This window comes from Bos indicus, chromosome 3, assembly GCF_029378745.1.
Source record: "Bos indicus isolate NIAB-ARS_2022 breed Sahiwal x Tharparkar chromosome 3, NIAB-ARS_B.indTharparkar_mat_pri_1.0, whole genome shotgun sequence".
Lineage (NCBI taxonomy): Eukaryota > Metazoa > Chordata > Mammalia > Artiodactyla > Bovidae > Bos > Bos indicus.
Window position 1 is genome coordinate 9,187,067 of NC_091762.1, and position 17,390 is coordinate 9,204,456.

General features: G+C 39.1%; 1 protein-coding gene across 9 annotated transcripts in view; it reads left to right on the forward strand.

The window, feature by feature from the left end:
• CD84 (CD84 molecule) overlaps nt 1–17,390 on the forward strand; it is a 99,337-nt gene that overhangs the window by 46,743 nt on the left and 35,204 nt on the right. For all 9 annotated transcript variants that reach the window (XR_011565109.1, XR_002183698.2, XM_070783480.1 and 6 more), the window contains 2 exons: nt 9–44; nt 7,260–7,375. Coding sequence is in view for 7 of the 9 variants with exons in the window: in XM_070783480.1 (XP_070639581.1) it covers nt 7,294–7,375 (82 nt within the window). In the remaining 2 variants the exon portion in view is untranslated. The remainder of the gene's footprint in view (nt 1–8; nt 45–7,259; nt 7,376–17,390) is intronic.

Sequence of the window (17,390 nt, forward strand, 5' to 3'; positions counted from 1 at the left end):
TGTTCCAGGTAATCAAGAGGAGGTACTGGAAGAAAAAGCAATACGTAAGTATATGACTGCCTTTTGAAGAAAAAGCAATAATAATAATACTACTGGGGTTGATAGTTGAGTTGCCATACAGTGTAGTGACTAATACATCCTTGACATAATCCTTTTCCTATTTGGAACCAGTCTGTTTTTCCATGTTCAGTTCTAACTGTTGCTTCCTGACCTGCATATAGATTCTCAAGAAGCAGGTAAGGTGGTCTGGTATTCCCATCTCTTGAAGAATTTCCCCCAGTTTATTGTGATCCACATAGTCAAAGGCTTTGGCATAGTCAATAAAGCAGACATAGATGTTTTTCTGGAACTCTCTTGCTTTTTCGATGATCCAGCGGATGTTGGTAATTTGATCTCTGGTTCCTCGGCCTTCCCTAAAACCACCTTGAATATCTGGAAGTTCATGGTTCATGTACTGCTGAAGCCTGGCTTGGAGAATTTTGAGCATCACTTTACTAGCGTGTGTGGTAGTTTGAGCATTCTTTGGCATTGCCTTTCTTTGGGATTGGAATGAAAACTGACCTTTTCCAGTCCTGTGGCCACTGCTGAGTTTTCCAAATTTGCTGGCATATTGAGTGCAGCACTTTCACAGCATCATCTTTCAGGATTTGAAATAGCTCAACTGGAATTCCATCACTTCCACTAGCTTTGTTCGTAGTGATGCTTTCTCAGGCCCACTTGACTTCACATTCCAGGATGTCTGGCTCTAGGTGAGTGATCATACCATCGTGATTATCTGGGTTGTGAAGATCTTTTTTGTACAGTCACCATGCTTATTTAACTTATATGTAGAGTACATCATGAGAAACGTTGGTCTGGAAGAAGCACAAGCTGGAATCAAGATTGCCAGAAGAAATATTAATAACCTCAGATATGCAGATGACACCACCCTTATGGCAGAAAGTGAAGAGGAAATAAAAAGCCTCTTGATGAAAGGAAAAGAGGAGCATGAAAAAGCTGGCTTAAAGCTCAACATTCAGAAAATGAAGATCATGGCATCCGGTCCCATCACTTCATGGGAAATAGATAGGGAAACAGTGGAAACAGTGTCAGATTTTATTTTTCTGGGCTCCAAAATCACTGCAGATGGTGACTGCAGCCATGAAATTAAAAGACACTTACTCCTTGGAAGGAAAGTTATGACCAACCTAGATAGCATATTGAAAAGCAGAGACATTACTTTGTCAACAAAGGTTCATCTAGTCAAGGCTATGGTTTTTCCAGTGGTCATGTATGGATGTGAGAGTTGGACTGTGAAGAAAGCTGAGTGCCGAAGGATTGACGCTTTTGAACTGTGGTGTTGGAGAAGACTCTTGAGAGTCCCTTGGACTGCAAGGAGATCCAACCAGTCCATTCTAAAGGAGATCAGTCCTGTGATTTCTATGGAAGGAATGATGCTAAAGCTGAAACTCCAGTACTTTGGCCACCTCATGCAAAGAGTTGACTCATTGGAAAAGACTCTGACGCTGGGAGGGATCAAGGGCAGGAGGAGAAGGGGACGACAGAGGATGAGCTGGCTGGATGGCATCACTGACTCGATGGACGTGAGTTTGAGTGAACTCTGGGAGTTGGTGATGGACAGGGAGGCCTGGCATGCTGCGATTCATGGGGTCACAAAGAGTTGGACACGACTGAGCGACTGAACTGAACTGAACTGAACTGAAAATTCTTTGTCTGTATTTTAACAAGAAGATAAAAATATGCTCTTAAGATGAATATTGTTATAGAATTTAAGAAGCCTGAAAGAAGAAAAAGTGCACTGTGAGCTGAAATCAGAAAAGGCAGGTCTCTTACTGATCCTTCACTCTTGGAATCTCATTAACTATCAGATGAAACTTGATGACTGCCAGCCATTCAACATTTTCCCCATTCTAGGCTGTTTAATTGCTCAAAACCACCACATACAGATTAGTCTGAAATGTACTTATTGTTCCTGCTGGAGGTGTTTTAAAAATCAACAAAAGCTAGTATCTTCTTTTTTCAATTTATTTATTTTTAATTGAGGAATAATTGCTTTACAGTATTATGTTGGTTTCTGCCAAACATCAATATGAATCAGCCATAGGTATAATATGTCCCTTCCTTCTTGAAATTCCCACCCACCTCCCTCCCATCCCACCCCTCTAAATTGTTACAGAGCCTTGGTTTGAGTTCCCTGAGTCATGTAGCAAATTCCCATTAGCTATCTATTTTATATACGGTAATGTCTGTTTCCATGTTATTCTATCCATATCTCCCATCCTCTCCTTCCTTCTCACCACCACCTCCGTGTTCATAAGTCTGTTCTCTGTGTCTGTGTATCCACTGCTGTCCTGCAAATAATTTCATCAGTATCATCTTTCTAGATTCCATATATATATATGAAAGAAATGGCAACCCACTCCAGTATTCTTGCCTGGAGAATTCCGTGGACAGAGGAGTCTGGCAGGTTATAGTCCATGGAGTCACAGAGTTGAACATGACTGAGTGACTATCACTACATTATATATATATATATATATACATACACACATTAGTATACAATATTTGTTTTTCTCTTTCTGACTTACTTCACTCTGTATATAGGCTCTAGGTTCATCCACCTCATTAGAACTGACTGAACTGTTTCTTTTTTATGACTGAGAATTATTCATTGTATATATGTACCACAGCTTCTGTATCCATTCATCTGTTGATGGACATCTAGGTTGCTTCCATGTCCTAGCTCTTATCAATGGTGCTGCAATGAACACTGGTGTACACGTGTCTTTTTGGTTCAGTTTGGTTTCCTCAGGGTTTATGCCTAGCAGTGAGATTGTTGGGTCATATGGTGGTTTGTTTTTAGGTTTTAAAAGAATCTCCATACTATCTTCCATAGTGGCTGTATCAATTTACATTCCTACTAACAGTGCAAGAAGATTTCCTTTTCTCCACACCCTCTCCAGCTTTTATTGTTTGTAGATTTTTTTTTTGATGATGGCCATTCTGACTGGTGTGAGGTGGTATCTCATTATAGTTTTGGTTTGCCTTTCTCTAATTAAGACATTAAAGAAAGAAATTGAAGACAACATAAACAGATGGAGAGATATTCCATATTCCTTGGTTGGAAGACTCAATATTGTGAAAATGACTATATCATCAAATGCAATCCACAGATTCAATGCAATCCCTATCAAGTTACCAGTGACATTTTCCACAGAACTAGAATTTAAAATTTCACAATTGATATGGAACCACAAAAGACCCCAAACATCCAAAGCAGTCTTGAGAAAGAAGAATGGAGCTGGAGGAATCAACCTTCCTGACTTCAGGCTCGACTACAAAGCTGCAGTCATCAAGAAAGTATGGTACTGGCACAAAAACAGAAGTATAGACCAATGCAACAAGATAAACAGTCCAGAGATAAACCCATACACCTATGGGCACCTTATTTTTGACAAAGGGGGCAAGAATATACAACAGGACAAAGACAGTCACTTCAATAAGTGGTGCTGGAAAAACTGAACAGCTTCGTGTAAGAGTGAAATTAGAACATTTCCTAACACCACAAAGATAAACTCAGAATGGATTATATATCTAAATGTAAGGCCAGAAACAATAAAACTCTTAGAGGAAAGCATAGGGAGAACACTCAATGACATAAATCACAGCAAGATCCTCTATGACCCACCTCCTAGAGTGATGGAAATAAAAACAAAAATAAACAAGTGGGGCCTAATTAAACTTAAAAGCTTTTGTACAGCAAAGGAAACTATAAACAATGTGAAAAGACAACCTTCAGAATGGGAGAAAATAATGGCAAATGAAACAACTGACAAAGGGTTAATTTTCAAAATATAAAAGCACCAGCTCATACAAGTCAATACCAGAAAAACAAACAACCCAATCAAAAGTGGGGAAAAGGCCTAAACAGACTTTTCTGCAAAGAAGACATACAGATAGCTAATAAACACATGAAAAGATCCTCAACAAAAGCTGCTGCTGCTAAGTCGCTTCAGGCAAGAACACTGGAGTGGGTTGCCATTTCCTCCTCCAATGCATGAAAGTGAAAAGTGAAAGCGAAGTCGCTCAGTCGTGTCCGACTCTTAGCGACCCCATGGACTGCAGCCTACTAGGGTCCTCTGTCCATGGGATTTTCCAGGTAAGAGTACTGGAGTGGGTTGCCATTGCCTTCTCTGCAACAAAAGCTAGTTCCTTCTTAATTAAAAAAAAGAAAAATACACTGCTTGTTTGACAGCTTAAGGCTGAAATATGGAGAAAAGACATTTGTCCAAGCATAAGAGGAGATAAGTCCTTGAATAAAACACCAGCACGGGCTTACCTGGTGGCAGTAAAGAATCCGCCTGCAATGCAGGAGCTGCAGGAGACACGAGTTGGATCCCTGGGTTGGGAAGATCCCTTGGAGGAGGGCATGACAACCCATTCCAGTATTCTTGCCTGGAGAATCCCATGGACAAAGGTGCCTGTCAGGCTAGAGTCCATAGGGTCACAAAGAGTCAAACATGAGTGAAGCTTCTTAGCATGCACATGCAAGATACCAATACAGAAGTTCTAAAGACATACATATGAGACCAAGCAAGAGTTTTAAATGCAAGAGAAGAAGGAACATTCCTTCAGGGAATAAAGAAGGAATAAAGAAGATACAAAGTTAGGTTTTTAGCAGCTCTTGGCAACTTCATAGTCTTTCTCCCTTCTCTGTACAACTAACACAAGATAGATGTGTGGTTGTGCAAATGTACTAATTACATATTTCAGGGAGATATGCTTGTTAAAACTGTGAAAGTAATATGGGTTAATTTTGTGAAAGGACATAATTTGGAAAATTTTATATTAATCAGTCTTTGGTCCGAGCTTCCCAATTCACTATATCTCAAAAAGGCACTCAACTGTTCAACACTGAATAAGTATATATGGGAAATGATGAGAAGGATTGCTCAGTGAATGACTCCAAATGCTCAGAATCCCTAGAAATGAGCTAGCTGGTTGAGGAGTCCTGTTAGTGGAAAAGGCTACATACAATCTTACTTCTCCAGGTCTCAGGGCCTATTTCCTCAGTTTCCCCAGCACTCCACTGGCTTCCCAGGTGGTGCTAATGGTAAAGAATCTGTCTGCCAATGCAGAGGACATAAAAGGGACTCGGGTTCAATTTCTGTGTCGGAAAGATCCCCTGGAGAAGGAAATGACAACCCACTCCAATATCCTTGCCTGGAAAATTCCATGGGCAGAGGAGCCTTATGGGCTCAGTCCATGGGGCCGCAAAGAGTTGGACAAAACTGAGCAACTGGACCACCACCACCACCCACCTCTCCCCAGAATAGCTGGGTCCAAGTTCAAACTGCTTGGTATCTGGTCCTAAATTTTACTCCCATTACCACTCTCCCTCACCTCCAACCCAGACAAAGCCCTTGTTATACTTCTAACAGGGACTGGGGAGGCTTCATAAAAGAATGGTCCTGAGTCATGTCTAGTTCAATCACAATTATACAAATTATATTATATATTATATACACTATATATATGCATATCAGATCAGATGAGATCACTCAGTCGTGTCCGACTCTTTGCGACCCCATGAATCGCAGCACGCCAGGCCTCCCTGTCCATCATCAACTACCGGAGTTCACTGAGACTCACGTCCATCAAGTCAGTGATGCCATCCAGCCAGCTCATCCTCTGTCGTCCCCTTCTCCTCCTGCCCCCAATCCTTCCCAGCATCAGAGTCTTTTCCAATGAGTCAACTCTTTGCATAAAGTGGCCAAAGTACTGGAGTTTCAGCTTTAGCATCATTCCTTCCAAAGAAACCCCAGGGCTGATCTCCTTCAGAATGGACTGGTTGGATCTCCTTGCAGCCCAAGGGACTCTCAAGAGTCTTCTCCAACACCACAGTTCAAAAGCATCAATCCTTCGGTGCTCAGCTTTCTTCACAGTCCAACTCTCACATCCATACATGACCACAGGAAAAACCATAGCCTTGACTAGACGAACCTTTGTTGACAAAGTAATGTCTCTGCTTTTCAATATGCTACCTAGGTTGGTCATAACTTTCCTTCCAAGGAGTAAGCGTCTTTTAATTTCATGGCTGCAGTTACCATCTGCAGTGATTTTGGAGCCCAGAAAAATAAAGTCTGACATTGTTTCCACTGTTTCCCCATCTATTTCCCATGAAGTGATGGGACCGGATGCCATGATCTTCATTTTCTGAATGTTGAGCTTTAAGCCAACTTTTTACTCTCCTCTTTCACCTTCATCAAGAGGCAGGCTTTTTATTTCCTCTTCACTTTCTGCCATAAGGGTTGTGTCATCTGCATATCTGAGGTTATTGATATTTCTCCCAGCAATCTTGATTCCAGCTTGTGTTTCTTCCAGTCCAGCGTTTCTCATGATGTACTCTGCATATAAGTTAAATAAACAGGGTGACAATATACAGCCTTGATGTACTCCTTTTCCTATTTGGAACCAGTCTATACAGTAATACAATACACTACAATTTATAACAATTTTATAATTATATATAGCCATATTATATCTGATAAGATACATTATCAGATAATATCTGATATCTGATAATATCTATATTTTATATATAGCTGTATATGTTATTAAACTTATATATATATAACTATATATTATTATCAGATAATACCTGTATATCTGATATATACATTATATTATTATTACATATATGATTATAATGATCATATAGTACAAATAATTATACAGTTATATACAATTGTATAATAGAATTCTACATGATTATTATTGCATATGCTAATATTAATAATTTTGCAATATTAGTTGCTATCACTTATAAAGCTCTTACAGTGTTAACACATTCTTCCCATTGCCTGATCCCTATCACCTTTCTCCTAATTATGCTAACTTGCTCTTCAGATCTGGCTCAGCTTGGTCATCAGTTCCTTCAGGAAGCCTCCCTGACACTGTCCTAGCCTGGATTAGATGTCTCTGCTGCCCTCCTAGTTCCTCTTATTTTCTCTTTTGAAATACATATCACACTACACTGCCTGCTGATGTTGATTTCCATAACAAGAATATGAGCTCCATGAAAGGAGAGAGATCAAATCGCTTTGTGGCTCTTTATACTGCCTGTGCCAACAATAGTGTCTGGCACATAGTAGGCATTCAATAAATATTTATTGCTAAGCACTTTATACAACAGGAAAAAGAACTAGTCTGTCCATCATGAGTTAACTCAACTTCCTTTGCTTTGTGGCTATAAAAAGGCAACAGAAGTGAAGCTGATTCTCCACTGAAAGAATGCCATGCTGTGTGCAGAAGTTTATAGTGAAAACGATGGCTCATCACCACCTATGGATCTTGCTCTTTTGCCTACAAACCTGTGAGTTCTGCCCCTTGCTGATATCCTCGTAATTTTCTATTAAGTTTTGGAAATTGCCCTTAAGGAGGCTATTGAAATGTCCTTTTGGCCTGCTTTAATAGAAACACCCTGGGTCTCCAAAGGGATCCTCCTGACTGGGAAGAGACTTAAGATCCAAACCTATCTGGTTTTCAGCTTTATAGTTTATATATCTGAATTTTATCTGTACTCAGCCTCTAAACATCTGAGAAAAACTCTTCTGCTCAGAAGCATCAGCTCATGGTAGACCTGCCCAGAAAACCAACAAAGGAATAGATAGTCCAAAACTTTGAAAAACTTAGAAGCAATTTTTTGGGGCTTTAGAATGTGTTATATAAATTTTAACAGAGATATGACTTAATTATTTCTTGCTCCAGCAGATTAGAGTGACGCATGGCTATAATTATCATTATAAAAACTTCATCTCTTTAAGTTCCCTTTATTTTCAAAGCACATTCAAAGCTATTACTCTGCTTCTGTCCTCCAAAAACTCTAAAATTAATGGAGAAGAGAGTATTATCCATGTTTTAGAAACAAATTAGTTCTCAAAAAAGAAATGGAGAAGTTGAACTAAAAATCCTGTTTTTGTTACATAAGGCTTAACAGTAAAGTATAATGGTCACATGAATATTGCTTGTTGTTAGTACAAAGGACACTATGTAACATTAACATAGCTTTGGGAGTGTTTTGTCATTGCATATATTATCTCACTGAATCCGAACAATTGCCTTGTTTATGTAAAAAGTATCATTTCTAAAAATACTTATAGTGTCTCTTACCAGCTTTGGAAATGCACTAGCAAATTCCTGGCATGAGTTAGAACACAGAGAATCTAGTGGGTTAGGATTTCTAGAAAAGGTACAATTGGTGCACTGTGGTATCTCTGATTCCCCTGACCGCTTAAAGCTATGGCTCCTTCATGTGAGCTTCCTTGAGATTGTATCCACTGGGCAGGTCAAATTTTTAGAGCCTGTGCTAGTCACCCTTTAACAGACAAGTAGAAAATGCAAGTAGATGGGGGAAAATATTGGATAGAACCTAAGTGGAAATCTAGGGATGTCCCCAGTCTTTCAAAGAAGGGCTGGACAGGGAAGCATTTGATACCACTTAACTAGCAAAGCATTCACGATTTTTATGTACATACTCTTATGTGATACATACTAAGATCATTGAAATAAGCAAGATAGATGTTCTTAATTTCATTATGCAAAAAAAAAAAAAAGTAGAATCTAAGACTTGAGTTAAACAATTCACCTAAAATTTCACAGCCTGAAATTGGTAGAGCTGAAAATGAACATTTGTTGTGTTAATCCCAGGGCTATAGTTCTTTCTGCTCCACATTTTTCTGACCTTTCACTCACAGTTTTCAAGTCCCTGATGCTCTTCAAAGGGCTACTGTACACTACATGAGAGGCAGCTCTAAGGTACACTTGCCTCATCTACTAAAATGGAAATCAAAGTTATTGAATTAGCTAGCAATGAATCATTCATCCATTAGCTTTAGAACTTTGGGAAAGTTATATAAAATCCACCTGTTGTCAGAAAGGGGAATATTTCTCTCTTCTGCCTCTTGAGTTCTGTGGCTGGACTAATAATAAAACTGACATAACAACAAAATTTTGTAAAGCAATTATCCTTCAATTAAAAAATAAATTTAAAAAAATGATATGGGATAGACTGCAGGAGAAAATAAACATTTTTTTTCAACTTTTTATTTTATATTGGCGTATAGGTGATTAGGGGCTTCCCTGGAGGCTCGGTGGTAAAAGAGTCAGCCTGACAATGCAGGCGTCACCAGAGACACTGTTTCGATCCCTGAATGGGAAGATCCCCTGGAGTAGGAAACGACAACCCTTTCTTGCCTGGAAAATTCTGTGGACAGAGGAGCCTGGCAGGCTGCAGTCCAGGGGGTTGCAAAGAGTCAGACATGACTGAGCATGTGTGCACGCATGCACACATGCACACACACACACACAGAGCCAATTAACAATGTTGTGATAGTTTCAGGTGAATAGCAAAGGGACCCAGCCACATGTATACATGTATCCATTCTTCCCCAAACCCCCTTCCCATCCAGGCTGCCCCATAACATCCCTGGGCTATACAGTAGGTCTTCGTTGGCTATCCATTTTAAATACAGCAGTGTGTACATGTCCATCCAAAACTCCCTAACTATCCTGTCCCCTCCATCCTTCTCTCCTGGCAGCCATAAGTTCATTCTCTAAGTTTGTGAGACTGAGTAACAAATTTTAATTTTTGTTTATTTTAATTTTAATTTTAATTAATTTAATTAAATTTTAAATTTAATTTTAATTTTAATTAATTTAATTAAATTTTAATTTAATTTTAAAATTTTTAAATTTTAATTTTATTTTAAATTTTAAATTTAATTTTAATTTTTATTTTAAATAATTTAAATAATTTTATTTTATTTTATATTTATTTTAAATTATTTTTTAAATTATTTTTTAAATATTTTTTAAATATTTAATATTTAAAATTTAAATATTTAAATATTTAAATTAAATTAAATATTTAAATATTTAATATTTTTTAAATATTTAAATTTTTAAATTTAATTTAAATTTAATTTAATTTTTTAATTTAAATTAATTTAAAAATTTAAATTTTAATTTTAAATAAAAAATTAAATAAAAAAATTTAAATTTAAATTTAATTTAATTTAATAAATTTAATAAATTTAAATAATTTAATAAATTTAAAATAAATTTAATAAATTTAAAATATTATTTTTTAAATATTTTAAATTTAAAATAAATTATATTTATTTTAAATAATTTAAATAATTTAATAATTTAAATAAATTTTAATTTTATTTTAAATTTTAAATTTAATTTTAATTTTTAAATTTTAATTTAATTTTAAAATTTTAAATTTAATTTTAATTTTAATTAATTTAATTAAATTTTAATTTTCTATGAGGTCTCATAGAAATGGAAACTAAGAAGTGGCCAAAACAAACAGCTTTTACTTTTTAGACAAAGAAACAATAAATTTGTGAAGAATCAACAGGACAAAGAAACTCAGGCTTTTGGTGATCAGTTAGTGAAGAGTGTAAACAGACTTGGGGCTTGAAGTGGTAGATTAAAATAACAAGATTTGTTTATATAAGCTTCTTGCCCCCAGATTCCCTGTCTTTGTTGATAAGGATGTCCTTATACCTCCAGATGCTGTGAGGTTTATTTTCTGCTTTCAGGGGGATAGAGAAGAATCAGAGTTTTTCTTTTGCACTGTCTTCTTCTCAATCAACTTTTATTCAAAATAATCAATATGGAAAGTCTCCTGGTGGCCAAGTGGTTATGATTCTGGGCTTTCACTGCTGTGGCCTAGGTTCAATCTCTGGTCTGAGAACTGAGATTCCCACAAATGATGCCGACAAAAAAAAAAAAAAGAAAAAAATCATATGTCATAGTGGCATATTTGGGGGCAATCCATCCTGGGCTGGGTTGGGTTCAGCCAACCCAACACTGTTATTTAGACTTCAAAATGGGAGAACTCTTAGTACAATAAGATTTTTGAGAATCAAAGTGATAACCCAGGTATGACAGTTGGCACAGTATTTGAATATAGTAGGTGCTTACCAAATACTAGCTAATGCTGTTGTTTTTCACACCTGCTTTTCATATGGTTTTAGGAAAGAGCCAGGGCTTTCTTACACAGAGATCTTGGCCAAGATTCCTCTGTTTAGGATGATCCAAGGAACATGAGCCGGTGAAAAGATGGTATGAATTTGAACTTAGGTGTGGGCTTTTGAAGTTCCCAAAGAGAAAACCAGGGATGAAATATTCCCTTTGTCAAGGACCCATTAATGAGAGGTGGGAGTTTGTTTTTATAGCAGAAAAACCAGCAGTACTTTCATGTACCATTTGGCTTTGTTGAATGGATATGTTTGCCTCTTAAAGATTATTCTACCAACATTTCCTGAGTGCAAAAGTGTACCCCATATCTCTCTTGCTGCTATTCCTGACAAAGATGGTCCCTGATATTTAGCATTGAGCTTAGATGTCAACACTGACTGTACTTACTTCCCTGGAATGAATTCTGAACAATTTAAGCAGCTGAGATGCAATGGGAAAAGGGAATTAAAAAATCCCCTTTTCCGCTGGAAAGCACTGAAATAAGAGGAGTCTGAGTGTGCAAGCTCATGACCATTCCATGTTGGAAAAGTTTTCTTGAAGAGCCAAGACTCACAGTCTTATGTTTGTGATCTCAGCTTCCTCATCATGACCTGTGAATACTGTGACTCTGACTGTCCTTCCAAGTATTCTACTAGCCGCCAACCATTTGGGATAAAAAACAAGAGCCCACTGCTTTTGCTCCATACTCACTTCCTTCTACATATTCTCTCTCACACTCCTTTAATTCTTCCTTTTCTCCATACCTTTCTTGTTTCTCTTTCTTCAATCACTCCCCTTGCTGCCTTCTCCTCTCTTATCAACGATAGTAATAATTAACCACTTATGGATCAGTCACTACATATCTGTCATTACTCTAAGTAGTCTGCATATGTTATTTTGTCTAATCCTCATAACACCCTTTGAGATGGGTACTATTAATATTACAGAAGAAAACAGAAGTCATTTAGCCAAAAAGTGGAGGAAGTAGGATTTGAACTCCTGTCTACAGACTTAACCACTGAGACAGTGATGCCTTCACCACTTTGATGCTGAAATAGAATAGTATATTATCTCTGAGGCTGATGGTTATCACACTTTGGGATTTATCATGAGTGGTGTTTATTCAGCAGAGACTGGGCCTATCTGTACCCACCTACAGAGGAGGTTGGAGGCTGGTGGGCAGGCCTTTGCCAGTAACAGAAGTTTAGGCAGGCCAGCAAGGTAGAATATCCAAAGAAATAACCATCTCGAGACGTGGATCAAGTACCATTCACATGAGCATGGTTATAGAATGATTTGAATTTGCTTTTTCAAAACAAGCAAAGATCCAGTGTCAACAAGATCTCAATGTTCTGCTGAATGTAGAGCACAGTCATGAGGCATTCCAGCAGCTGACACAAGAAATAGGGGAGAGAGTTGGAGATAAGATTTCATGCCTGGAGAAGAGTCCTGGCAAGTGTCAATTTGCCATTAGTCCAAAGTCCTATTAGAGAGGGGCCTTCAGCTTCCCTCATAGCTTAGTTTGTAAAGAATCCACCTGCAATGCAGGAGACCCCAGTTTGAGTCCTGGATCAGGAAGCTCCACTGGAGAAGGGATAGGCTACCCACTCCAGTATTCTTGGGCTTCCCTGGTGGCTCAGCTGGTAAAGAATCCATCTGCAATGTGGGAGACCTGGGTTTGATCCCTGGGTTGAGAAGACCCCCTGGAGAAGGGAAAGGCTACCCACTCCAGTATTCTGGCCTGGAGAATTCCATGGACAGTATAGTTCACGGGGTTGCAAAGAGTCGGACACAACTGAGTGACTTTCACCTTCAAGATAAAGACAAAGCCTCTGTTGTAGAAAGAGATTTGAGCAGACTATTGCCATAGACCTTCCAGAAGGGCTTAAAAACAAAAGCCCAATTACAGAAATGGAAGAATATATTATGTATGGAGAAAAGTAGATATCAGGACATTAGCTTTAAATTCCAGTCTCCAAGAGATGCTTGAGGCTGCATCCTTATAACAACGTGAGACTCCAGTAGAGGGGGTAGTGACCCCCTCATCAACCCAGTATGCCAGAGCAGCCCTGGAGATCAGTGTGTGACCCCAGAGCAGCCAGAGTGCTTCCACAACAGGAGCCCAAAGGTCAATGCCAGGTCACTTGGGCTACTCGAATAATTCCCAAATCAGACTTTTGTTCTCTTGAACTTAAGAGAAGGATGAATCTGTAAGTTTGGGGGTAACTAGACTCAGCTATGTGGAAGTTAGAAAAGAAAGAGGTCTGAGCAGTCAGTTGGGTGACTGATGTTAGTGGAGGTACATACCCACTACACCTTTTCCTTCACTATACTCCATTTTTTATTATATGCTTAGAGTGCTGTTGTTATCGTTCAGTCACTAAGTTGTTTCTGACTCTGTGATCCCAAGGACTGCCGCATACCAGGCTTCCCTGTCCTTCACTGTCTCCCAGAGTTTGCTCAGATTCATGTCCATAGAGTGCTAAGTAATGATAAAATGATGAGTGACAGGATCTCATCTTTGAGAATCTATGTGTGTGTGTGTGTGTGTATTTATTTTGCAGAATAGGATTCATGTCACCCTAAATCTCAATAAAGATTATATAAAGTAAAGAAAACAATAACCCTGTGTACGAGACAGCAAAAGAGACACTGATGTATAGAACAGTCTTATGGACTCTGTGGGAGAGGGAGAGGGTGGGAAGATTTGGGAGAATGACATTGTAACATGTAAAATATCATGTAAGAAACGAGTTGCCAGTCCAGGTTCGATGCACGATACTGGATGCTTGGGGCTAGTGCACTGGGACGACCCAGAGGGATGGTATGGGGAGGGAGGAGGGAGGAGGGTTCAGGATGGGGAACACATGTATACCTGTGGTGGATTCGTTTTGATGTTTGGCAGAACTGATACGATTATGTGGAGTTTAAAAATAAAATAAAATTTAAAAAAAAAAAAAAAAACAAGCCAGCAGAAAATAGTATACTATTGGAAGGACTGACGTTGAAGCTGAAACTCCAATACTTTGGCCACCTGATGCGAAGAGCTAACTCATTGGAAAAGACCATGATGCTGGGAAGGATTGAGGGAAGGAGGAGAAGGGGACAACAGAGAATGAGGTGGTTGGATGGCATCATCGACTAGATGGACATGGGTTTGGGTGGACTCCAGGAGTTGGTGATGAACAGGGAGGCCTGGCGTGCTGCAGTTCATGGGATCCCAAAGAGTCAGACATGACTGAGAGACTGAACTGAACTGAACTGTATGGAGGTGGTAGGTTCCTTGTTTTAAAACCCTCATAAGCAAGGAATTTCCATTTTCATGGAGAAAGACACAAAGCTTCTTGCAGCTAACCCTTTGCTTCCTCTTTGTCCTTCTTTCCCTGCACTCAGAATAACCAGTTACAACCATCTCTCTTCTGGGTGCTGCTGCCTCTGGTAACTCTTTTCCAGACCTGCCATACTCAGGGAAGCAGTGGATGGGAGGAGACAAGGCAAAAGTTAGCTATGACTGAAGAAATATCAAGAAATGCTGATTTGAAGGGTCCTAAAGAAGCAAGGGGGGTTGGGTAGCTATTAAGCAACAATACACCCTTCCTTATTTCCACTCATATGAAAACCTTCATGCTGGCCTTTTGTAACATCTCCATAATACTCCAGTTCTCCTTTTTTCCATAAGAGTTGTCTAGGGGTATTATTTTAATCTCTGCAACAATGTTTTCTTATTTTACATAACAAGCACTTATGGTGCCTAGTATATGCCAAGTACTTTTCTAATAGGTTTACAAATAATAACTCATTTAATATAACACTTCTATGAAGTGCTCCTGTTAGTCTATTTAGAAGCTGATAAAACCAAGGCACAGAGAGGTTAACTTTCCCAAGGCCTCATGGCTGGAACCTGGCAGGAGCAGGATTCAAGCTCAGGCAGTCTGGCTTTTCATTACTAAGTCATAGTGTCTGACACAGGGGCAGAAAGAGGGTGCCCCTCAGGGCAACTCTCCCTTTGGGGTCTCTAGTTTCTTCTCTATTGCTGTATATATCTGAGAGCGGTGTCATGTCATCTAATTTTCATACTTCCTCAAAAGTAGTAGAGAAATTTTATTTCATTTACCAATAGAATCCTGTGGTTTAGCAGGTAATTGGCTTAGTCATGGTCATTTAGCTAATTGGCAATAGAACCTTGGCTCAGTCTTGTTTATTGATCTTTTACTCACCATGCTATGATTCCCTAGCCTGTGGACATATGCAAATTTTTGTTAACAATATGAGAATATTGGAGTGGAAAGAATTTACTGTTAGCCAACTGCTCTTTCTTATTAATCAGTTTATACTCTGAACCTTCCTTACCAAGAGCCAGAGACATGTAGAGTTATTTCTTGTCCTCACTGTTTCTCTTACTCTAAGTTTTCTATCTTGCTTTTTATTGCTAGAAAAAGGGAAAGTGAGTCAGTTGCCAAAAAAGTATTTATTCTTTTAACAAATATTTAATAATCATCCACTAATTGTAAGGGAAGTACTAGTGACCGAAACAGAAAAAGACTGCATGGCCATTATATTCTCATGGGGGTGAAAGGTGGGGAAGACAATAAGTAAATATGCACATGCAATGCTTTAGTAGTCATAACTGCTGTGAAGAAAAATAAATAAGGCAAGGCAATAGAGAGTGATGGGAAAGAGACGGCTACTTAAACATGGTGAGGCTTTCTCTGAAGATGACATTGGAACAGAGTTTCACAGTGAAGGAGTGCTGGAAAGGGTGTTGTAAAAAAAGGACTGCTACTGCTGCTAAGTCACTTCAGTCGTGTCCGACTCTGTGCGACCCCATAGACGGCAGCCCACCAGGATCTCCGGTCCCTGGGATTCTCCAGGCAAGAACACTGGAGTGGGTTGCCATTTCCTTCTCCAATGCATGAAAGTGAAAAGTGAAAATGAAGTCGCTCAGTCGTGTCCGACTCTTAGCAACCCCATGGACTGCAGCCTACCAGGCAGCAAGTATTTAATAGAAAAAGTTCTAAGGTGTTCTTAGCCAGTTTGAAGAATGAGAAAGTCAGTGTGGTTAGAGTGCGCAGTGGAGAGAAGGATATGAGATCAGGTGGGAGGAGATAGGATCTAAGAGACTAGGGAGGAGTCCCTTGAAACCCCAAATGTACACTGTCTTTGTTTTTAATAGACTCTCTTACTCCTTGGATGGAAAGTTATGACCAACCTAGATAGCATATTGAAAAGCAGAGATATTACTTTGCCAACAAAGGTCTGTCTAGTCAAGGCTATGGTTTTTCCAATGGTCATGTATGGATGTGAGAGTTGGACTGTGAAGAAAGCTGAGCGCCAAAGAATTGATGCTTTTGAACTGTGGTGTTGGAGAAGACTCTTGAGAGTCCCTTGGACTGCAAGGAGATCCAACCAGTCCATCCTAAAGGAGATCAGTCCTGGGTGTTCATTGGAAGGACTGATGCTGAAGCTGAAACTCCAATACTTTGGCCACCTCATGTGAAGAGTTGACTCATTGGAAAAGACCCTGATGCTGGGAGGGATTGGGGGCAGGAGGAGAAGGGGACGACAGAGGATGAGATGGCTGGATGGCATCACCGACTTGATGGATATGAGTTTGGGTGAACTCTGGGAGTTGGTGATGAACAGGGAGGCCTGGCATGCTGCGATTCATGGGGTTGCAAAGAGTCAGACATGACTGAGGGACTGAACTGAACGGAACTGAAGGAGAACTATGAAGTTTAGGTCTAAATGCCCTCTCTGTTGCCATCAGTAATTGTTATTTTGTAATCTCTTTGGGTTTTACCCAACTTCTAGTAAATTTACTTCTCAGTAAATTTCCCTTACTCAGGTCTGAAGAATTTCCCTCTGGCCAGTTAACCTCCTCCTACCCCATCAATATTTCTAACCCAGATAAAGTTTCTAAGTCTTTATTTTTTCCAAACACATTTCTTATTCTCATATTCTCTATTTCCTTCTTTCAATCAGTGGTTTTGGGCAGCTACTTTATCATGAAATGTATGTTTGTAAAGTTCACCCATTCACATGGGTTCATCCAGGGAAACAGGAGTTATCATCTAAAACACAAAAGATATATAAGGCTGAGAAAGATGTCCAGCTTCCCTTCCAGGAGGGGAAACCCAGCTCCAGTGAATAGACTGTCCATGGTGTTGTCTGTTCAAGCTGGGGTCATCCTGACCCTCCGGTTACCTCTTCACCATAGCTATCTAGAGGTCATGGGGAACCAATTTTTCCATCCAAGCCCACATCACGGAGTTCAAGCCTTTTCTTGCCTTTGCTTCTCTTCTAGAAGTATTGCGTTTCTCCCACCCTATCCTGCTGTGGTCTGGCTATGAGAATCAGGA